General features: G+C 41.7%; 1 protein-coding gene across 6 annotated transcripts in view; it reads left to right on the top strand.

The window, feature by feature from the left end:
- The window catches only part of ADD1 (adducin 1), an 87,400-nt gene that overhangs the window by 42,464 nt on the left and 21,150 nt on the right, over positions 1-23,786 (top strand). For all 6 annotated transcript variants that reach the window (XM_047847188.1, XM_047847191.1, XM_047847186.1 and 3 more), the window contains 6 exons: positions 3,878-4,040; positions 11,784-11,935; positions 20,561-20,641; positions 20,884-21,033; positions 22,751-22,894; positions 23,001-23,099. In XM_047847188.1, the coding sequence (XP_047703144.1) occupies positions 3,878-4,040; positions 11,784-11,935; positions 20,561-20,641; positions 20,884-21,033; positions 22,751-22,894; positions 23,001-23,099 (789 nt within the window). The remainder of the gene's footprint in view (positions 1-3,877; positions 4,041-11,783; positions 11,936-20,560; positions 20,642-20,883; positions 21,034-22,750; positions 22,895-23,000; positions 23,100-23,786) is intronic.

Here is a 23,786-nt window from a genome sequence, read left to right as displayed (position 1 = left end):
GGCCGTTATTACTGTTTGCTTATTGTTGAGGCGTAACTTAGAGTGATGCACAGAAATCTCAAGTGTACAGCTTGGTGAAATTTGATGTGTCACACCCTGTGTGAGCACCCAGGTCAGGGAGAGGACTTCACACTCCCCTCGAAGGAGGTGAACAAGAAACAACAAAGAGAAGTGTGGTGCAGGAGGCAGTGGGGTGATTAGATTGAGTGGTGGTTAGAACAGGTCTCTCTGAGAAAGGGAGGTCTCACCTGAGTCTCAATGACTGGAAGGAGCTGGCCATGCAGGGGTGGCGGGGGTGGGGGTGGGGGCAGCCTTCCAGCTTGCGGGGCAGCTGACATGAAATTCCTAGGATAGCCAGGGGTGTGCTCTGTGGGCCTGGAGAGTCAGAAGGCACCAGTGTGGTCTAAGCACCGGAGGCAACAGAGAGGGGGCAGTGAAGTTGGATAGTGGGGAGGGGCAGGTCCTGGAAAGCTGTGTAAGCTCACATCAGGAGTTTGTTTTGTGTTCACAGTACAGGAGAGAGTCATTGGAGGGCTGCAGACAGGAATGGCGCTATTTGGTTTTTAAAGAAGTTATTCCGGGTTTTGTATGGAATGAGTATTATAGGGGCGCCTGGGTGGCTCAGTCGGTTAAGCGATTTCAGCTCAGGTCATGATCTCACGGTTCGTGGGATCAAGCCCCACATCAGGCTCCATGCTGATAGCGTGGAGCCTCCTTGGAATTCTCTCTCTCTCTCTCTCTCTCTCTCTCTCAGTAAATTATAAACTTACACACACACATATTTAAAAAAAAGAAAAAGTAATTGTAGGGGTGCCTGGAAGGCTCAGTCAGTAGAGCTCACGACACTTAATCACAGGGCCATGAGTTCAAGAGCTACGTGGGGTGTGGAGCCTACATTAAAAAAAAAAAAAAAAGTATGGGGTAAGGGAGAAAGCTGTCTTCCAAGCAGGAGGTGGTGGTAAGTTTTGCGTTTTATTTTGAAGGTAGGATACATAGGACTTGCTGATGGCTGGTGAGGAAGAGGTGGTAAGAAAAAAGAAAGGAATCAGGAAAACATTTAGACTTTTGGCTTGAGCAGTTTCCCATGTAAAACCCGCAAGAAACTAAGTACAAGTCCCCAGGGGTAGAGTGCAGAAAGGAAACTTCCAGCACATCATGCGCAGGCCCTGGGGACTGAGCAAGCCCCCATCCACAGGTTGTCTAGAGCACAGTAAGCATCGGCTGTTACCAACCTGAATGCAGTGTGGGACCCTGGAACAGAGGACAGAAGTCGAAAGCCTAGAATTGCTTTCTAGTAACGCACTGGTGCTGGTGTCTGGTTTTAGGAGCACGGAGAGTTGAGTCAGTGAGGGGAGTGGGAAAGGCCTTGCCATGGCCGTGGATGCTGGTAGTTGGACAGATGCCACAGGGAGCTTGAGCACACACTTGAGGCTGGTTCTCTCTTGTCAGGGAATAGTAAGTGGAGCCACCTGCTGAGAATGCGCCCAGGGCATTGTGCAGGGGTTGTGAGGAGAGAGTGGGTGAGGGGATGGGCTGTTGCTGGGTTAATGTGAAGGGCGCGTCAGGTCAGGGTCAGGAATTCATAGTGAGACAACATAGCATGGTCTGGGTTTTTTTTTTTTTTTTTTCCCTCCCTCCAGCCTCTCTACTCATTTGAGCAGCATGAATAGAAAGAGTGAAGGGTTGAACTTAACCAGGATTAGGGTTTTGTTGGGTGAAATGGTGGAGAGTTGAAGGTGTGAGCAAGGGAATGATTATAATGTTAAACCAAGGGTCCAAGTTGGGTGAGGGAGGTCAGGACTCAGGAAAGGTAAGGGATGGCAGAAAGGTGTTAGGGTCATGACAGCGTTGAAGAAAAGAGTGAGCTGGATGCTGGGGGGGGGGGGGGTGTTTGGAGAACCCATGCTTGGCTCTGACACTGAAGAGGGGCGCAGTTCCTAGGAAAGAGCATGTCCAGGGCATGATCGTGGACAGGGGAGGCTGAGGTGAGTTGGATGACAGGGGCATTGGAGGAGAGGTGGTCAGGAAGCAGAGAAGTCAGGTGTGGATGTAGCACCAAGGAAGCACACAAGGTCATTGGCCGGTGACTGCTGGCTGGAGCTAGATTCTGGGATCCAGACAGGTGGCTCCCGGCCCTCACTGGTCACCGCTAAGCTCAGCTCCTTACTGCACGTGTAAGTCATCTGGGATGCTCTTGACACAAAGGGCCTCTTGCCCTGTGGTCTTCTTTTTGTGTTGTATTTGCTAAGCTTTAAGTTCCTTGATGGCAAGAACCATTTTTTCTATGTGTATAATCTCAGTACCTAGAACAGCACCTGATACTTCTGTGTGTTGTGCTGTGTACACGTGCTGAGTTGTGATGTCGTGCATGTACATATGTGGTACCTGTATGTTGAATTGAGCTTCCTGCACATATGTCTGTGGATTTGGAAACTGTGGAAATAGATTGTTTGGTTTTTCAGATTGAGGGCCCGTGAGGGCAGGGAGCTTGTTTTATGCAATTTTTGCTTCCTCTGTGCCCAGCCAGCACACTCTGGGATGTTTGGTAGAGGCTGTCTGCATCTGTCTGTATCTCATCGTCTGTATCTGTGCGTATCTGTCTGTGTCTTATATTCTGCATTGATAACAGAGTTCTGTGGATTTAGTTCTGTTTCTTACTCAGAGCACCTGTCAGCTTTTCCCTCCTTCCTTGACTACCACAGAATACGATCTGTGACATTATTTCTCATGATACAGTAAATAGGGGCTCCTCCAGCAGCTCTTGGTTCTTGACGTTCTTTTATACCATTACATTAAATGTGGTATGTTTGTTTGTTGCTTGCGTCCTGCAAGTGATAGTTCTATTTAGACTGCCCCTTGGCAATATACCTTTTCAGCTTTACATTGAGGCAGTGGAAAACTAGAAGAAAGTTTAGTATATTTTAATATAAAATCATCCAGAAGCCCTCAGAGTATTTAAAATCAGGGGTGGATAATGATTCAGTGAGTTCACATTTTCACATTAAATGTTATTTATTAAGATATTTCCTTATAGGGTATATAAAAAATTATTTTATTGTGGTTTGGGAAAGCTATAAATCTGTATTGTTTCAGTAGTGACTTTATATGAAAGTCACTATTCACCCAATTTAATCCTTTTGCCTAATTTAGGATTTTTAAAAAAAATTTAGGATTATTTGATAAAGGACAAATGTTTTAGGGTTCCTTTTTCAACTTTTAAAAAGTAATTTCAAAAAATCTATTTTGAAAACAAATCTGTTTTGAAGAAAATACTGAGAAGCACAAAGTACAACATGAAAATTGCTAATAATTCCATTACTAAGATAATTGTAATGAACATTTTGATGTAGTTAATGTAGTCTTTTTCTATATTTAGATACATATTTTCTCTTACAGAAAAAGGTTCCATTGCTTTCTAACCTTTTCACGATCAAAAGTATATCAGGAACAATTTTATGTCCTTTCCTTTTTCTCAGCCTCTTGTGTTGAATGTGTGCAGGGAATTCTGTCGTGAGGTGGGCCAGTGTGTTCAGTCAGTTCTCCACTGTCTAAAATGTCAACATCACCCGTTTTCCCGTCTGTCATTCATGATAGAATGAACATTCCTATGAATAATTCTTTGGACATGTCTTGATTATTTCTTTAGAAAAGATTATCAGCAATAGAATGTTCAAAGATTTAAGCTTTTGTACTGTTTAAATTACTTTCTAGAAAGAATGTAGCAGATTATGCTCCAAGTAGTAATATATGAGAATATCCACTTACTTTTCCAGCACTGGATGAAAACAAACAAACGGGTCTATGTGATAGTTACCTGTGCCTTCCCAAGGAACAGAAAAGAAATAGTGTCTCACTGTTGTAATTTGCTTCTAATTAGGCTTTCTGCGAAGAGTTGGAATCAATGATACAGGAACAATTTAAGAAGGGGAAGAATCCCACAGGCCTGTTGGCATTACAGCAGATTGCAGATTTTATGACCACGAACGTACCGAATGTCTACCCTGCAGCTCCGCAAGGAGGGATGGCTGCCTTAAACATGAGTGAGTAGCTCCTGACTCTGCATATATGTTCTGTCGTTTTGTAGGTTAAATTTTCTGACAGTTTTGGGGCGCCTGCATGGCTCAGTCAGTTAAGCATCCGACTCTCGATCTCAGCTCAAGTCTTGATCTCAGGGTCGTGAGTTCAATTCCCACGTTGGGCTCCACACTGGGTGGGAAGCGTACTTAAAAAAAAAAAAAAAAATCCTGACAGTTTTTTACGTGAAATAGATCAGTATACAGTGTAATACATAGAATTGAGATTTTTGAAAATTAATATTTTAGTTACAGTAAAAAAATAGTCTGTAAGTCTGAAAATGTCTTGAGTGTAGAGGGCTCCTTTTTTATGAGCCATTAACTGTTATTTCTCAGGCAGATGACATTTTAGGTGGCTTCTCACACCTTTTGTGAACTAAAATTAATCAGAAACAATGCTTGTGAAGCATTGCACACATCAATTTTGCCTGAACTTCATTCAGGCAAACATTTCTTATCCACCGTTCCTTATTGCTGCTTGTAAATGGGTGAGAAACAGAGAAATTCCGAAAGAAAGCCAGGGGGAGATTGTTGGATGGGTGAATGTGAGCAAAGAACGGGTAGCTGTGCAAAGGTGGAGGGGCTTTGCCATCGCTGTTGAATGTGTAAACGTTCACATGACGGGGTGAACCTAGGGCAGCTTGAGTACTGTGTACTGACCTACTGTGTACTTCTCTGGACCAGTGTCTGCCGGTTCTAATTGGATAGTCAGGTTCTTTTTTTTTTTTAATTTTTTTTCCCTAATGTTTATTCATTTTTGAGAGACACAGACAGAGCGTGAGCAGGGGAGGTGCAGAGAGTGAGGGAGACACAGAATCTGAAGCAGTCTTCAGGCTCTGAGCTGTCAGACGGAGCCCGACTTGGGACTTGATGAGATCATGACCTGAGCCGAAGTCGCATGCTTAACCGACTGAGACACCCAGGTGCCCCTGGATAGTTAGCTTCTGATGGGCCAACGTAAGACAGTGGTTTCTGTTAGGTCACCTGGTGTTTGCAGTTTGCCTGTCAGTTCCATAGTATTCTTAGAAGTTGACTGACACCCACCAGAGTGATGCATCCATTAATGTCCACAGAGTGATAAAAATAACATTTAATTCACTAACTCAAACTTTTACCCTGAAGTCAAACGGTAGTCGGTTTTTCTTGTTTTCACATGGATTTTTAATGGAATCCTGTGCTGTCTGATACGGATTAGGTAATAAAAGGGTGGTGTAATGTATTTACTTACTTGCATATTGTCTTCTAGTCAGAGAAAAGGAAATTTTATTTCAGTAATGCCACAGCATGAAAAGAAAGGAAGAAAGCTAATTAGTTTCAATTATATCTAATGATATGTTTCTTAAAAACACAAATTGAAAAACAAATTATTACAGCCTTTGTTGTAAAATCTATAGAAATAGCATAGAGTAAATGATCTATAACTTATAAAGGATTTTAAGGTGAATACTTTTATAACTCCTACCCAGGTTAATAATAAAACGTTATTGATCACTTGGCCTGTTTCCTATCATCCTCTCAGAAGGAACCCACCATCTTTTAAGAATTATTTATTTATTTATTTATTTATGTATGTATGTATGTATGTATGTATGTTAATTTATTTATTTTGAGGCGGGGGAGGAGGGGCAGAGAGAGAGGGAGAGAGAATCCCAAGCAGGCTCTGCCCTGTCAGCGTGGAGCTTGACGAGGGGCTCAAACTCACAAACTGCAAGATCATGACCTGAGCCAAAATCAAATGTTGGACACTCAACCGACTAGCCACCCAGGTGCCCCTAAAAGATTTTACTTTTAAGTAATCTCTCTATCCAACGTGGGGTTCGAACTCACAACCCTGAGATCAAGAATTGTACTGACTGAGTACAGCTGGTCACCCCAGGAACCTCCATTTTGGCTTGTAACCACTGCCTTGGTTTTTCTTCATGGTTTCGTCAATCAAATGGTCATCCCTAAATATTTTGGTTTGGTTTTTGTCTGTTAAAAAAAATTTTTTTTTAATGTTTATTTTTGAGAGAGAGAGGGAGACAGAGTGTGAGCAGGGGAGGGACAGAGAGAGACAGAGAGATACAGAATCTGAACCAGGCTCCAGGCTCCAAGCTGTCAGCACAGAGCCCAATGTGGGGGCTCGAACTCAAGAACTGTGAGATCATGACCTGAGCCGAAGTTGGACACTCAACCTACTGAGTCACTCAGTTGCCCCTTTTCTCCTTACATTTAAAGAAAATGGGTTTGTGGACCTGTAGAGTTTTGTGGCTGAATTTTGCTGATTCCATCTCCATGGTGCTGCTAACATGTTTTTTTGTCTTCTGTATTTACAGTAAGTTGGTAGTTGGATCTAGATGCTTGAGTGTGTCTGGATTCAGTTTTTTGGCAAAGCCTACTTTGTAGGTAGTACTGTGTTCTATCAGGAGTAGGCACGTAGTCTGGTTGTTTCTTTTTTGTGTTAACAGCCACTGATGCTCAATAAATAGATCTATTAATTTAATAAAGGTTCCAAGATGGTGATGTTTTAATTCTATCATTCCTTCCTTTATATTCATTAGTTAAAATATTTCTGTCAAGAGAAACTTCCCTGGTAAATGGGGCATGGCTGGAAAGGGGCCACGCCCTTCCCCATCACTCATTTCATGTTCAAGGGGAGCCTCTTGCTGAACTACTTGTAAATGATCTGTTTCTGGGTCGGGGTTTCAGACGTAACAGAGCACTTTCCTGGCTGTGGTCTACTGACCATCAGGCATGCACACAAAAAAGGAGCTTCCCTTCAACAACTGTTTTTGGTTACCCAGTGTGGTCTAAAGCCCTTTTCAAAATAAGAAGTTAGTTTCCTATCGTTCTTAGATGACCAGTTATTTTTTAGTATTATTTTGAATTCATAGATTTAAATATATTTAATGTGTTTCAAAATGTTACAGTTACCTGTTGTGATGCTAACATTGTCCCATCTTTGATCAGTGGAAGTCCCTCCAGGTTGACTTCTGAGCCTAGTGCTTTGACAGTTTCCAAGCCATCCCCCATGAGGAAATGTTCCAGGTTTCCGTAGTACATTTCCTGCCCCAGGTCTGGAATCAGCCATATTGCTAAGAAATCTTTATTTCTTTTTGTGGGAAATGGAAATTAGGTACTAGGGATGCTCTTTGCTAATGGATTAGTTATTCTTTTCTAGGCCTTTTTAGTGGGCAGAACTAGGAAATATATATTATCTTGTGAATTATATGGCATATAGGAATTTTAAGTATATTGGAATTATACTCCTAATTCCAATCAAAATTCAGGGCTAAGGGGTTTTTACTGGACCTTTTCTATCTAACATTTATTCTCCTTTCTTCCACAACAAGAATTCTGGCCTTTAAGGACAACCAGGAATAACAAAACCAGAATATTATGTAATTACTCATTTGTTTTCCCATATATCACACAAAGTAACCATACTCTACCAACAGTCTATTCTCTTCATGATTTAAAATAGTTAGTCTATGTTGTCAGAGTATGTAACCATTACACGTTATGATCTCCCTCTTGTAATGTTCATTTAGTGTAATAATTAATACATAATAAATATATATTAATTCTCACCACCAACCTTTGTATCCGTGTATCCCTCAGTCGTTTTGGTTGTCTGAAGTGCCTTCTGTAGTAGAGTTCTCAGAAAAGACTTGAGGAAACAATACTCTCTGAGTTCTTGCCTGCTGTCGTCTCTGTATATCAATATTAATTGAGTTTGTTTGTTAGGGTGTAAAACACTAGACTCACATTTTCTATGTGTATCTTAAAGAGATAACTAATTTTTTTCCGTCTCAAAGCATTGCTATTAAAATTGAAGATACTCTTCCATATAAGTGACTTGGTCTCTTTTCCTGGATGTTCAAAGTACTTTTTTCTTTATAGAGTCCATCAGTTTTATCAGAATATGTCTTAGTGTTGTTGGTCATTGTGGCTTAATTTTCTCAGATGATGCGCTCTTCCAGATCTTTTGTATTTTATCAATATTTTGTTTTTTAGCAGTATTTATTCTGTTTCCTGTTGTTTCCTACTTTGGGGATTCCTGTTATATGCATGTTGGAGTTTCTTTGTCTTTCACTGTTGCTTGTTCTCAAATCCTTTTTATTGCCTCATTTCTTTATGATTTAAAAAATTTTTCCATTTCATGTTCTTTTCTCTTTTAGTTTAGTGCGTATGTATGTATTTATTTAGAAGATTTTGTTTTATTTTATTTTTAAATTTTAGTATATGTGCTTGCCAGAGCAAGCACTATTTTATTTTTTAATTAATTAATCTAAAAAATTTATTTATATTTGAGACAGCAAGCGAGTGTGGGTAAGGGGCAGAGAGACAGGGAGAGAGAGAGAATCCCAACTAGGCTCTGCACCGTCAGTGCAGAGCCCGACAATGGGGCTCAGACTCACAAACTGCGAGATCATGACCTGAAGCGAAATCAAGTCAGACGTTTAACTGACTGAGCCACCCAGGCTCCTCTAGATTTTATTTTTAAATAATGTCTACACCCAGCATCATCAGGCTCAAACTTAACAACCCCAGGATCAAAAGTTGCATGCTGTACCACCTGAATCAGCCAGGTGCCCCCTAGCTTAGTATTTATTTTTAAAATTATTTTTTCATTTATATCTAATTCCTTTTATGTTCTAATTCCTTTTATGTTACTTCGTGAATTTTTCTAATTAAACGTTTTTTCATATCTTCTATTATTAATACCTTTCTTCACCTTTCTTTACTGTTTATGAAGCAGTAGGTTATCGTTTTCATCTGTTTTGCATACATATCTTTCTTGTGTGATTTCATTATCTGTAGGGATGTGATTCTGCGTTTCTTTCTTAAAATAATTTTTGGGTGGTATTTGATCATGGTATGTTTTTGTTCACTTTTACACGAAACTTGGTTTTCTTGGAGATTCCTGGTTTAGGCAAGCTTTTCTAATGTCATGGCTCTAGAGCTCCCTCTTCTGTTTTTTTTCAAAGTGGTAAAAAAATATGGCAGTTTGTTGAATGAAGTTGGGTCCTGTTTCCCTTCCTTGCTTTTATCTGGACTCTTCTGTTTTCTTTATAATTCTGTGCTAGTCAGTTTGGGTTCGAATTACCATATATTTCTTAGTGTGAGGCTTTGTCTTAAAAGACAATTTTAAATGGTTAGTTTGGAGAATTTTTAAGGATTTAAGTGTGCAGAACTCCTCTTGGGTCTAGCTGCTGTTCTCAAATTGGCCCTCTGAGCTTTGTAGTGAGTTCCTGATGGTTCTTTTGAGGGTCTTAGGTTCAACCAATGGTCCATGGTTCCTTCTGCTTCCTCCTACATGTATGCTGATATACACTGTTGTCTTTGTCAACCCTACCCAATTATATTTTCAGTTTTGTGAGTCTACCTTATTACCTAGTGTTGTTGTAGATATCATTCTTAGGTTTTTGGCTTTGATATCTTAGTTGCTGTAGTTAATTTTTTTGTGGAGGGTTGGAATAGAGATTTAGTAAGACTCAAAAACTGTACCGTCACTGCTACCATCTTCTGAAAATCTTCTGAAAAACAATTTTTAAGAATTGAAGATCTAGGGGGTACCTGGCTGGCTCAGTTGGAAGAGCATGCAACTCTGATCTCAGGGTAATGAGTTTGAGCCTCGAGCCTGATGGTTGGCGTAGAGATTACTAAAATAAATAAAACTTAAAAAAAAGAATTAAAGATCTAAAGTAGATGACTGACCTATGTTAAATCAAGATGATAGGTGGTTTTTGGTATTGTTCTCTATATTTTTCTGTATGCTTAAGATAGTTTTATGATTAACAAGATTCAAATCTAGCAACATGTAATGAGGAGTCGTGCAGATACTTTTTTTCCTTCCTTTCCAGTGTGTATGTCTTTGTTTTTTTTCCTTTTTCTTGCCTTATTGTGTTAGTTAGGATCCCTACCTAGTATAGTATTCAATAAGAATGCCAGAGTATACATCCTTACGTAGTTCCTGGCCTTGGGAGAAAAACATTCAGTCTTTCATCATTATGTTTGATGTTAGTGGTGGATTTTTGTAACTGTCCCTTATTAAGTTGAAGACAGTACCTTCTATTACCAATCTGCGGAGAGTTTGGGGTGATGAATTTTATGAACTGCTTTTTCTGTATCTATTAAAATGATCCCATACTTTTTCTTCTTCAGTATAGTGAATTATATTGATTGGTTTTTGAATGCTGAACCAATCTTGTGTGGCTGAGATAATCCCCCTCATGATGTATTATTCTTTGAATTTTTAAAAAATGTTTATTTTTGAGAGATAGAGCATGAGTGAGGGAGGGGCAGAGAGAGGGAGACACAGACTCTGAAGCAGACTCCAGGCTCTGAGCTGTCAGCACAGAGCCTGACATGGGGCTCGAACTCACGAACCATGAGATCATGCCCTGAGCTGAAGTTGGATGCTTAACTGACTGAGCCACCCAGGTGCCCCTATTCTTTGTATTTATTGCTGGATTATTTGCTCAAAGTTTGTTAAGTAATTTTAGTCTGTGGTCATGAGAGATACTGGTCTGTTTTTTCTTATAATGTCATGTAACAGAGTATCTTTGTATGGTTTTGGTATCAAGATAATGCTGGGCCTGGTAGAATGAATTGGAAAGTATTCTGGAAGAGTTTGTGTAGAATTTTTGAGAAGAGTTTGTATAGAATTGGTATTATTTCTGACTTAAATGTGTGGTAGAATTCATGGTGATGTCATCTGGGCCTGGAGTTTCGTTTATGGAAATGTTTTTAACTGCAAATTCAGCTTAATGGAAACAAGGGTATTCAGGATGTCTGTTTCTTCTGGAGTGAGCTTTTGATAGCTTGCGTGTTTCAAGGATTCTGTCTTTTTCATGTAAGTTAAAACATATGCTGATATAATTAGTTGTTCGTATTATCCTGTTATTATCCTTTTAATGTCTGTAGGATATGTAGTTATGTCCCTTCTCTACTGCTTCATAGTGTAATTTCTACCTCCACTGTGTGTGTGTTTTTTTTTTTTTTTAGTCTCCCTAGAGGTGTATTTTATTTTATTACATTTTTCATTTTCTTTTATTTCATTAGTTTATTTTTAATCTTCTCAAGATTAAATCAGTTTTCCTCTATTTTTCTGTTTGATATCTCCTTTTTTCTTTATTACTAATTTTTTCTTCTTGTTTTTGGATTTCGTTTTCTCTTTTTTTAGTAAGGTGAAACTAGATCATTTAAAAAAAAAAAAAACTTTTGGGGCACCTGGGTGGCTCAGTCGGTTGAGCATCTGACTTCGCTCAGGTCACGATCTCACGGTCTGTGAGTTCGAGCCCCGCATCAGGCTCTGTGCTGACAGCTCAGAGCCTGGAGCCTGCTTCAGATTCTGTGTCTCCCTCTCTCTCTGGCCCTCCCCCCATTCATGCTCTGTCTCTCTCTGTCTCAAAAATAAATAAATGTTAAAAAAAAAAATTAAAAAAAAAAAAAACTTTCTTCTTTTCTAATATATATGTTTTCTACTGTAAATTTCCTGCTAAGAATTGCTTGACTGTATCCCATAAACTTTGCTACCATTTTGTTCTTGATTTCTAACTTAGCTGTATTAATGTTGGGGAACATGATCTTTATGAAATAGTCTTTGAAGTTTTCAAGACTGACTTGTAGCCTTGTGTGGAAGATTGATGTCTCAGGATTATTATTATTTGTTTTATATTTGATAAGAAATAGTAAGTCTTTGAGTTTGTTTATCTTCTATTTCAGGTCTTGGTATGGTGACTCCTGTGAATGATCTGAGAGGGTCTGATTCAATCGCCTATGACAAAGGGGAGAAATTATTGCGGTGTAAGTTGGCAGCATTTTACCGACTGGCAGATCTGTTTGGATGGTCTCAGCTTATCTACAATCACATCACAGTGAGTATTAAGTGGGGTAGTAACTGAGTGGTAAATGGAATGTTATGTGTCTGACATCACTGCTTCCCATTTGGGAGAAGAGGAGAGTCGACTGAAGTAAATCTTAGAACACTTTCTTTCTGATTCCTGATTGCAGAGTATTATAATCTGAGAATTACCCACTTTGAATTAAAAATTATGAGAATAGTAGTTCTTTAAAACTCCTTTCTTGCATGCTGATCTAATAACTGTTTACCAAAGTGCAGTGGTCCTCCATTACATAGGGTTTTGCTTTCCACGGTCTCCGTTACTGTAGTCAACCAGCCCAGAAGCAGGTGATCCTCCTGGCGTATCGTCAGGTCAGCAGCAGCCTCACGCTGCATCACCTCCCGCACCACTCACCTCACTTGGTGTCCACGTGTCGGCACTTCATCATCTGTCATCATTGCAAGAAGGGTGAGTACAGGACAGGAAGACATTTTGAGAGAGCGAGGGAGACCACATTCTTGCAACTTTCATTACAGTGTATGTTACACTTGTTCTAGTTTATTATTAGTTGTGTTGTGAACCTCTTACTGTGCCTAATTTATAAATTAAAGTTTATCGTAGGTAAGTGTAGGAAGAAACAGTGTATGTAGAGTTTAGTATTGTCTGCTGTCCGCAGTTTCAGGCATCCATGAGGGTCTTGGAACGTCTCTCCCATGGATAAGGAGGAGCTATGTATAGGCAGTTCCCAAAATTCTTTATGTGCCTAAAAACCTAAGAATGAAGGTATTTTTTTCCTACTCTGACCAAAGCCTTCTATTTCTCATAGTTATTTATTTCTTCACCTACTCCAGTTTTAGCTATTTTTCAACACGATCAGGACTTCTGTTTTCTTCAGTTGATTTTGCAGTAAATATTTATTGCGTGTCTCTTGTAAATATTTATTCAGTACAAGCCTTGTTCTAAGTCTGGGGTTATATCAGTGAATGCGACAAGTCCTGCCTCTGTGGATCTTCCTTCCTGCATCCCTGTCCACTGGCCCACATTCATTCCCTCTGTGGTCCAGCTTGGATTTCCTGGTGCTACATCATTTCGGTAATGCTCTTTGCCAATGCTGTCCTCTCCCTCCTGCACCCAAACAGCTAATCCTGCTGCAGAGAGTCTCAACAGGGCCCACAGGCCTTCTCTGTAGGTTACAGATCCATGACACTGCCTGGCACCGTAGGACGTCTCACTTAGGAGCTCACTCACTAGTGCCTGTCTACTCTCTCTACTACTGTCTTCGGAACTCCTGACCTCTTTTCTTTTTAAAAAAAAAATTTTTTTTAATGTTTATTTATAATTTTTGAGAGAGACAGAGGCAGGATGCGAGTGGGTTAGGGGCAGAGAGAGAGGGAGACACAGAATCCGAAGTAGGCTCCAGGCTCCGAGCTGTCAGCACAGAGCCTGACGCGGGGCTCGAACTCATGAGCTGTGAGATCATGACCCGAGCCGAAGTCGGACACTCAACCGATTGAGCCACCCAGGCGCCCCTGACCTCTTTTCTCTTATCAAATGACCACAGTGTGTCACAGAGAAAAGGGGAACGCCTGACTGATGTTTGTACCCATTCTGTGCTCCTGAGCACCTCCTTCCTACCTGCAGCCAAACTTTGTTTCCCAGTTGGAATTTCATCTCTCTTGCCTTCTTAGATTCCTAATGCACCGTCATCAGCCTTCTATTTTTTTCTTTGCTTTTCCAAAGAGATAATCTTTCCTTGACTCTTAAACTGTTCCAATCCGTTTCTTCATTTATTTTCCTTTGTTGAATATTTCAAATTTTTAGTACAGTGCCTACCAGTAGTAATAAGTGCACTTCACAGGGATGTCTAAAGAGGAAGTTGTAATCCTGCCGATACTCTTATCTTCTTCAGGCAACTGGTGTTAACAGCTGTTTAAATTGTTTTACCCTTTTCTCTCTACCCAGCACACGTGTAGGTGGTGTGCACATGTGGACTTGTAAGTGGTGCTGGGTTCAGTTCCAGCGTGGACTCCAGGGTGGCGGTCTGGAACCCACCTTTGTGACCAGTGCACTGTGCTTGTGGCATGTGATGTGGCTCTTTCCAGAGATACCGAGTTACTCTCCCCTCCATCTCTTCCCCCTGTTGCCCTTAAAGTTCGCTTTTCAAAACGCAGACCTGGCCCTGTTGTATCCACACTGTCGTGCCTGTAGGACGCTGCCTCCACCCTAGTGCCCCTGCTTTATTTCCCCCGAAGCAGTTCCCATCATCCATACTTGACTTTTGCCTTTTGTCATCCGTCTCCACTCATGGGAACACTGACTCTGTGAAGGGTGCCTCTGTTGTGTTTCCTGTTGTGTCCCCAAGACCAGGAGCCGTGCTGGGCGTACAATAGGCATACATGAACTCTAGGGTGAAATCCCCCAGACCGAAATCTGGCCTCAGTAAAAACATCAAACAGGAACTCCGTGGTGCCTTTTGGTGTTTGGTCAGAAGGTCCCCTTCACCTGCCAGAAGTGCCAGTTCTGTTTCTAGTGCCTGCATGGAAATTGCTGGCACCTGAGGCTGATTACGCTTGACCAAGTGCTCTGTGCGGAGATTTAATGCTCAGTGGTTGGCTAAGAATTAGTTCCATGAAAATGTTACAGCTGTAATAGGAAATGTAATCCTTGGCTTTAATAACACCTTCACATTTTGGGGGGTGTTTAAAATTCTGTTTACCAGTAGTCCTGGTATGAATGCTATTTAAATAAGTTTAAGTTGCTGAAATTGCTCCCCCTGCCCTTTATTCAGGACTTGGCAGAATTAAAACATTAGTTAAATGTTTACTATTCTGTAGATGATCTGTGTGGCCCTTAATACTGAGTAAAAAAGATTTTTAAGCACCAAAATACTGCCTGTATCTTGTGAGCTAGAGAATCTTTGAGGGAAAAGGTTTTATTTTTGTTTATTTTAACTACTTGTGGTATACATTTTTTGTTTTATAATCTAAATGTTACCGTATAAACACTTAACAGCAAAGAAGTACTAACGATATTTATCAGTGCAACCAGAAAGTGCGAACAGGTCATGGTGACCTTTCTGGGAAAGAGGGCCATAGGGATTTTCTGCTGAAGGGATTTAGAGTGCTGGCAGGCATTAGGAGATTGGAGATGATTGTCTGAATTAGATCTCTGTCTTAAGATCGCATTAGGTTTAGAGAAGCTTTGGGGGGGTGTCAATAGCTGGGGCCTTTCCGTCCCTAAATGCCTCTGGTGACAGTGGAGTGCTGGGTTCAGCTCCATGTGGACTCCAGGGAATGCTAAACCTCAGGTGGTGGTCTGAGCCCACCTTGTGACCAGTACACCGTGCTTCTGGAACGTGATATGGATCTTTGCCAGAGATACTGAGTTGGGTGTATTTGGTTTTCAGTGAGTGACCTTAAGATTTGTGACATGAGTAGTCAGTCTCAGTGAGGGTAACGCCAGTCTCTTAGACACCAGAAACCTTACTTGGAAGGGCACTTGGGTGGCTCAGCCAGTTAAGTGTTAGACTTTTTTTTTTTTTTTTTTTTAATATTTATTTTTGAGAGAGAGCACGAGTCAGGGGAGGGGAGAGAGACAGAGAATCCCAAGCAGACTCTGCGCTGGCAGTGGGGCTTGAACTCATGAGCCGTGAGATCCTGATCTGAGCCAAAATCAAGAGTCAGACGCTCAACTGACTGAGCCACCCAGGTGCCCCGTGTCGGATTCTTGATCTCAGCTCTGGTCTTGATCTCCGGGTCCTGAGTTCAAGCCCTGCATTGGGCTCTGTGCTGGGTGTGAAGCCTACTTAAAAAAAACAAAAACAGACTTACGTGGAAATATCCTTCACTCTTTTTTCACTTTACATCTGTATTTAGCACCTTTTCTTTCTTTCTTTCTTTTTTTAATTAATGTTTGTTTTTGAGAGAGAGAGAGACCAAATGCAAGCAAGGGGAGGGGCAGAGAGAGGGAGACACAGAATCCGAAGCAGGCTCCAGGCTCTGAGCTGTCAGCACAGAGCCCAATGTAGGGCTTGAACTCATGAACCACAAGATCATGACCTGAGCCGAAGTCAGAGATGCTTAACTGACTAAGCTACCCAGGTGTCCTAGCACTTTTTCCTTTTTTTGCTTCAGACTCAGAAAATCATATTTTAAGCTTTTTCCATTAAAATATGTAGATTTATTAGGCTCACTCTTGGAAATACATGTTAACGAAATAAGCCAAAGAAGAAAAAGTGATAGCATTATTTATAATAATAAAATTTGAGTCTGAATATCCAATGGTAGGTGGAAAATGCCCCAGTTATTCAACATCAGTTTGAGGGAATGTTACATACTATGAAAAATACTTATATAGACCATGTGGAAAAAATGAAAAATAGTTATTACAAAAGAGGGAATATAAAATGTATACTGTTTATAACTATGAATTATGCCCTAGAGACCAGGAAACAAGAAGTCATTAAAAAATGGTATGTAATAGTTTTTTAATGTGGAACCTGATAGTATGCTTGTAAAGTTTATAGGGAAGACAGAAGTCCAAGAATGGCTAAGATGAACTAAGTGAGAGTTTTTTCCTATTAACTGAATTTGTAAAAGTGATACTAATTAAAATAGTGTGTTTTGGGCAAAGGAAGAGACAGACCAGTGGGACAGAACCGAGCCCAGAGCTGGATCTCATTTATTGAAATCAGAGGCACAAAAGAGTCTGCGTTGGAGAGCAGCATGGGAAGGGTGCTCTAGGCAGTAATTGGTGCTGGCACAGTTGGAGTGAAAAATTGAAATTGGAAAGTTGCATTGGATTCCCACCTTATATATTTATACCCACAAAGGAATTCCGATGAATTCAGAATTAAATGTGAGAGATAACACTTTAAAAATTTTAGAATGGGGGTGCCTGGGTGGCTCAGTTAGTTGGTTGAGAGTCTGACTTGTGCTCAGGTCATGATCTCGCAGTCCATGAGTTTGAGCCCCGTGTCAGGCTCTGTGCTGACAGCTCGGAGTCTGGAGCCTGCTTCAGATTCTGTGTCTCCCTCTCTCTCTGCTCCTCCCCCACCCACGCTCTGTCTCAAAAATAAATAAATACTAAAAAAAAAAAAAAAAAAAAATTTGGGATCAATATAGGCAAAAATCATTGACCTTTAACTTCTTAATTATTTATTTTTTAATTTTTTAAAATCTTTATTTACTTTTGACAGAGAGAGAGAGTGTGAGCAGGGGAGGACCAGAGAGAGAGGGAAACACAGAATCTGAGGCAGGTTCCAGGCTCTGAGCTGTCAGCATAGAGCCCGATGCGGGGCTTGAACTCACCAACCGTGAGTTCATGACCTGAGCCAAAGTTGGACACTTAACTGACAGAGCCACCCAGGCGCACCATTGACCTTTAACTTCTGACCTAAGGAAAGAGGTCTTAAGACACAAAAGCACCTATTATAAAAGAAAAGATGGGTAAATTTGACTACTTTAAAATGAACAAGTTTCTTATCATTAAAAGATGCCATAAAGAGGGGCGCCTGGGTGGCGCAGTCGGTTGAGTGTCCGACTTCAGCCAGGTCACGATCTCGCGGTCCGTGAGTTCGAGCCCCGCGTTGGACTCTGGGCTGATGGCTCGGAGCCTGGAGCCTGTTTCCGATTCTGTGTCTCCCTCTCTCTCTGCCCCTCCCCCGTTCATGCTCTGTCTCTCTCTGTCCCCAAAAAATAAATAAAAAACGTTGGAAAAAAAAAAAAAAGATGCCATAAAGAGAGTAAAAATAGGCGTGCCTGGCTGGCTCAGTTGAAAGAGGATGTGACTCTTGATCTTGGGGTTGTGAGCTCAGACCCCATGTTGGGGGGTACAGATTACTACAAAAAAATAAATAAACTTGGGACAAAAATCAGAGAGTGTGAAAAAAGAAAACCTACAACCTGGAAGATTTTGCCTTACAGGTAACCAACAAACAATTAGTATCTAGAAAAGATAAAGAACCATGAGTATGAAAAGGACAAACCAGTATGGTCATTTTGTGACCAAAAGACAAGAAAGGAATTGCACAGAAGGGGAAAGAAGATGGCTCATAAAAATATGAAAAGTTGCTGAACTCATTACTAACCAGGAAATTATAAATTAAAACCACAATGGAATACCGTATCACAGACATTAGATTTTAATTTTTAATTTTTTTTTTCAACGTTTATTTATTTATTTGGGACAGAGAGAGACACAGCATGAACGGGGGAGGGGCAGAGAGAGAGGGAGACACAGAATCGGAAACAGGCTCCAGGCTCCCAGCCATCAGCCCAGAGCCCGACGCGGGGCTCGAACTCCCGGACCGCGAGATCGTGACCTGGCTGAAGTCGGACGCTTAACTGACTGCGCCACCCAGGCGCCCCAGATTTTAATTTTTAAAGAAGATAATAGTAGAAGCACAGACCCACCGCACATTACTGGCAGGAGTGTCTATTAGGCTCTCTGAAGGTAATTCGGTGTCGCTCTGGAGAAATTTGACCACGTATGCTAGGAGGCAGGTGCAAGAATGTTCACAGCGTTTTTAGTAGCAAAATGGGAATCGTGGCCATTGACAGAAGAATGGATACATAAATCGTATACTCATCAGTGGACCCTCTACAGCAATGGAAGTGAACACATGATAGGCATGTCTGTCATTGTCTGGAGGAATCTCAGAAATACTGTTGAGGAAAAAAAATGTCACTGCAAAGAAAATACAGTATGATTCCAATTAGTTGAAGTTCATAAACAGATAAAAATGAAACAGTATTTGCTGAGGGATAAATATATATAAGATAAAACTGTAAAGAAAAGGAAGAAGATGCTTAACACATAATTCAAGTTAGTGGTTACTTTTGGGAGTTGGGGGAAGGGACACGGGGCTTCCAGGATACTACACTTCCTCTGTTCTGAAGTTGGTTGAAAGATACACGGGTGTTTGATTTTTTTGTACTTAAGTGCCTTTTGTACTCATGTGCCTTCTAAATACTCTATATGATGTTGCAAGAGAAAACTTTTAATGTAAGTAAAAATATCTGACATTTAATTTTTCCTTATTTTTCATTCCAACCAGTAGTAAATACACAAAGTAATAGTCTGCTTTATGTTTTTTGTTTTGGCCCAACTTGGAAATTGGGGGAATTGTGTGGTTTTGTTGTAGACAGTTAAAAAGGTGCATGCTTTTTAAAGTACAAGAACCGACTTTAGATACAAGCCTAGTGAACTCACCATTAATGGGAAAATATTTTCGGGAAGAATGGAAATCACGTGTGCATTTTTGAAACGCAAAGAGAGCAGGGACTAGGGTAATGGGGATTTAAAGAGAGTGGGTATCATGGAGGTGGATATAGAATAGGCTCATTCATGGTCATGATTTACTGCCGTTGCTCCTGTTACCGCTAGTAATAGTAATCGTGGGGAGATGCCATGTACTGATTATTTATTGTGAGTACCGGCCCTTATCATCCCCTATTTATGGACAAGGAGGCCAGGAGAGCAGGGTCCCCAGAGCAGCACAGACCATACTTGGCAGAGCTGAGATCTTAACTAAGGTCTTACCTGATTGTGGCTCCGCATGATGTCATCCTGAGGGAATCAGGTGCGTTTAGCATGAAAGTGACAGGAGGAGGAGGGTAGTTTCCCTGTATCTGAGAGCTAAATTGTACAAATAGGGGACTGGGTTTGTTCTGTGTTGCACGCTAGGAAGAGTGAAGAGAGATTCAGGAAGACAAATTTCTGCTGTGTGAGTAAGGACGTTTTGATGATCAGGTCTTTCTTGCTTCACTTCTGGCTCGGTCCCCGCCCCCGTGGGTGGCTGTTTGCTGAATGAAGAAATGAGGCCCAGTGAGGATGTGGTGGGCGCCCCCCCCCCCTGCCCCGAGTACACCTGCCCCGGCAGGCGCCGGGTGTGCATCTGTTTGGACCACTATGGAAGTCACTGTGCTGGTTAGGAAGTTGTACTAAACACCCTAAGTCCTTTCCCACAGATGCCGCGCTCTGCCTGCCTGGCCCTTGTTGCAGTTCTTAGACCAGCAGTGAGTGCGTCCCAACCGAATGGCTTTGGGGAATCGTTTGAGTTCTCCCAGAATCATCCTAAAAATGGGCAGGACTCTTTTTTTCCTGTTGTCACTAGTATCTAGCGCAGGTACACGTTGAACGAATTGCGGACAGAAAGCAGTGGAGGAAGGGGCAGACCCACCAGGGGCACGATCATGTGTAGAAACTTTCTGAAATCCTTCATCAGCGGTAAGGAGGAGATCTCTGTTGTTTGTGATTTTTATGATCGTTCATCATCCTGCAGGTTTTGAGGACCAGAAAGTTTTGGCTTTCACTAGTATATGCCTCCGGGATGCCACCTTCTGGCCTGTGATGCTGGTTTGGTAGCCACCGGGTGTTTTCCCTATAAAGTTAATTGTCATGAGTGTGACCAAGATGCACTTCATGCACCTGATAAATTACTACAGCGTAATGATACAAAGCTTCCGGTACCTCATAGCTTCGTGACAGATGCTGTACTTAACGTGCTTTCCTGTGTAGCTCACTGAATGCACACAAGTCTGTGTGTTTGTGGGTGGAAAGAGATGCAGATCATTCCAATTGTATTTTTGAGCTAATTTTCCTTACAGACCAGAGTGAGTCTGTGTGAGTAATTCCTTTCGGTAATTTTCCTTACAGACCAGAGTGAGCTCTGAGCAGGAACATTTCCTCATCGTTCCCTTTGGACTTCTCTACAGTGAAGTGACCGCGTCCAGTTTGGTAAGAATATCCTTTTCCTCTTGGGCGTTATGTGTGTTTAGGTCATATTAGGTGATGAAACACCTAACTCCACGAGACATATAAAACCCAAGAAAGGGGACGAAGTTTATGTTTTGTGTGACTAACTCTGAGAAAAACTTTAGAACTAGTTATACACACTTTAAACTTTGGTTTAAATAATACCTAGTAAGGGTAATTTGAAATCCTCTTGACATTGAAAATTTTGATTTGCTTATTTTCAGGTTAAAATCAATTTTCAAGGAGATGTGGTAGATCGCGGGAGCACTAATCTGGGAGTAAATCAGGCCGGCTTTACATTGCATTCTGCAATTTATGCTGCAAGGCCAGATGTGAAGTGTGTGGTCCATATTCACACGCCAGCAGGGGCCGCGGTGAGTGCGTTGCCCTGGTGGCAGCTTACATTTGAAAGCTGTTTAGTGAAAGGCACGCCACGTTTACTCACAGCCGCCCTCTTTTGAGGCAAGTCAATAAACCTAATTTTGTTGGAGTGAAGAAGGTTTTTTCCTAAATTTGACTTTCTTAAAAGAATTTTTTTCTTCTTCTAAGGGGTCCTTATACTATCCAGTTTTGGAAAACCTGTGTGAGCGAAAGTGTCCGTTAGACTTGACAGTTAGCAAATCATAGTGTATTGAGGGTGAGGTCAGATTTCAGTGTAAGTGAAGACTGCAGAGACACCTTGTTGGAGAAGAGGGTGGGAGGGAGGGGCTCAGGCAGGCCGCAGGAGGAGGCTGTGGACTCAGAAAGGATCAGCTGGAGGCAGGAGACCTGAGCCCGCTGATGGGCTGTGGGGAGGAGCCAGGTGAGACAGCGAGAGGTTGAGGCCTGGAAACCCCTAGATGTTCTGTCTGGAGCCAGCAAGAGCAGGGCTGGGTCGTGAGAGGAGAGGAGGAATGGCTGTTGCAAGAGGAAGGCACAGACATTGTAGGCTGTTAGGAGACTGGCCTCCGAGCCTAGAACTTTCCCAAAGCCTGCCCCTGCCCAGTCACCGAGCCCTGGCCTTTCTGGTGCCGACAGCCCAGACCTCCCGGTATGAAAATGCCCATTCCGGTATTTGGGACGGTCACGTGACAGTGAAATACTACAACTACCTAGAATTGGCTTTTTATCAGCCATTTTGTTCTTTAATGACTTTGTGGGCTTGTTTGTACCACACATGGATTCAGTAATGTGGAATTACATGATTTAATGTCACGCATATTGGATTGTTTTGATGCATGTTAGACCTATCTAGTTTATTTTACTTCGAACATGTGGTTCTAGATGTGAACAGAAGAGTTTCGTTAGATCTATCCTTTTCTGAAGTTTTTTTTTTTTTGTAAAAAGATGCATGTACTCCCAACCACATGCATTTTAAGGAACTATTTGAGGTCCCTTTGAGAATATGGTTCCAAACAGTTTACCATGTGATATGTTTTAAAACTTACCAAATCACTTCACTTGGTAAGGAAATTCTTCTGACAAGAAGGCTGTGAAAGGAATTTAATGCTGTATCGCCTTTTTTATTGTGGTGTCTTTTTAGGTGAACTTGTATGTGGCGTTGTTGCGCCCACCTCTAGACACTATTTGAATCTTTGGAAACTGTTCTTTCATCTTGGTAGAAAACCTTCAAAATTAGCACGTTCTGAAGTCAGTTTGGGAAATTTAAGGAAACTGAAGGGCTATATGAATGCTTAAGGTTTTTTCTACTTAAATAGAAATTTTACAGCATAATTATCCTAAACTTCAGAAATTTGCTTTTATGTAAATTTCTGGTTTCGGTTCACCTACGACCTGAGATGAAAAGTGTATCAGAACGTCTCTTTGCAGTGTCCCGATTCATTCAGGGGAAGCGATGGTCGGTCCTTGCGTTAGGGCCAGGGTCATCTTACCCTGAAACCTGAGCTCGCTTGGCATTAGGAGTTTTAAGTGCACATCACTAGCAAGCCCCAGAAGTTAAAGTTCATCCTAAGTTCATAGGTTCATTTATTTCTCAGAAGGTAACAAAATAAAATCTGTCCCCCTGTTTATTTCTTTGAGGAAAGCATGTGCCATGTCATCAACGTGTGACCCTTGATTTCCCTTCATTCATGGTGACTGCGTGTTCTCTAGGTCTCTGCGATGAAATGTGGCCTCTTGCCGATCTCCCCGGAGGCACTTTCCCTTGGAGAAGTAGCTTATCATGATTATCATGGGATTCTGGTTGATGAGGAGGAAAAAGTATTAATTCAGAAAAATCTGGGGCCTAAAAGCAAGGTCAGTGGGCATCTAATGTGGTCTCTAAATTATAGAGGGAAGAAGAAAAAGGTAAAGTGTCAGTCTTCTTGCCTCGTTCCTTAGGGCTTTCATGTTTCTTGCTCAGGTTCTTATTCTGCGGAACCACGGGCTTGTATCCGTCGGCGAGAGCGTTGAGGAGGCTTTCTACTACATCCACAACCTTGTGGTCGCGTGCGAGATCCAGGTGGGTGGTGGCCACTGTTCGGTCTGCAGCTTCTCTGGGTGTTTGCAGCGTTTTCATAGAGTTTTGGTACTTGTTTTGTAGGAATGAGTCTTTGTGTCATCTCTTTGCCAAAGATGAGCTCATGGATTTGGAAATCTACCAGAGCAAATGCCATTTCACTGGCTGAAACTTACAAATGATTCCTGGGCTTTCATTTCTAGTTTTTTATTGCTCAAATACGTCAGTCGCCACCATTACGGAGCACCCGGCATCGGGCGCTTCCTAGATGTTATTACATGTTCTTTCACTTGCCCCTCACAGCACTGTTTGTGAAAAAGCACGTGCAGGGAGGCAGAGCCTTGCCCCTGGCCCGTGTCTGTGAGCGCCGTTGAGCCAGGTCTGCTCAACCCCAAGTCTGCACTCTGCATGTTACCTTGACTTACATTCAATGCAGTACTGCAGTCCCCAGGCTCCTCATACGGTCTTCAAAGGTGCTCTGCTTCCCCATTTCTCCTCCAAGCATGAGTGCTCGGTATCTTTGTCATGCTAAAGACGAGCTTCTGAAAATAACCTTGTGTGTGAATAGTCTGTTGCTGTCCATCCTCCATGTTTTATTCTTACACTCTGATGACTTGGTTTCTTTTGAAATGTACATTTCTGTTTCAGTGATCTCTTGTAGTCGTCTGATCCTTCTGCCCTCAGTAACGA

Source organism: Prionailurus viverrinus, unplaced genomic scaffold (genome assembly GCF_022837055.1).
Source record: "Prionailurus viverrinus isolate Anna unplaced genomic scaffold, UM_Priviv_1.0 scaffold_45, whole genome shotgun sequence".
Lineage (NCBI taxonomy): Eukaryota > Metazoa > Chordata > Mammalia > Carnivora > Felidae > Prionailurus > Prionailurus viverrinus.
This window is presented reverse-complemented; position numbering and strand designations above follow the sequence as displayed.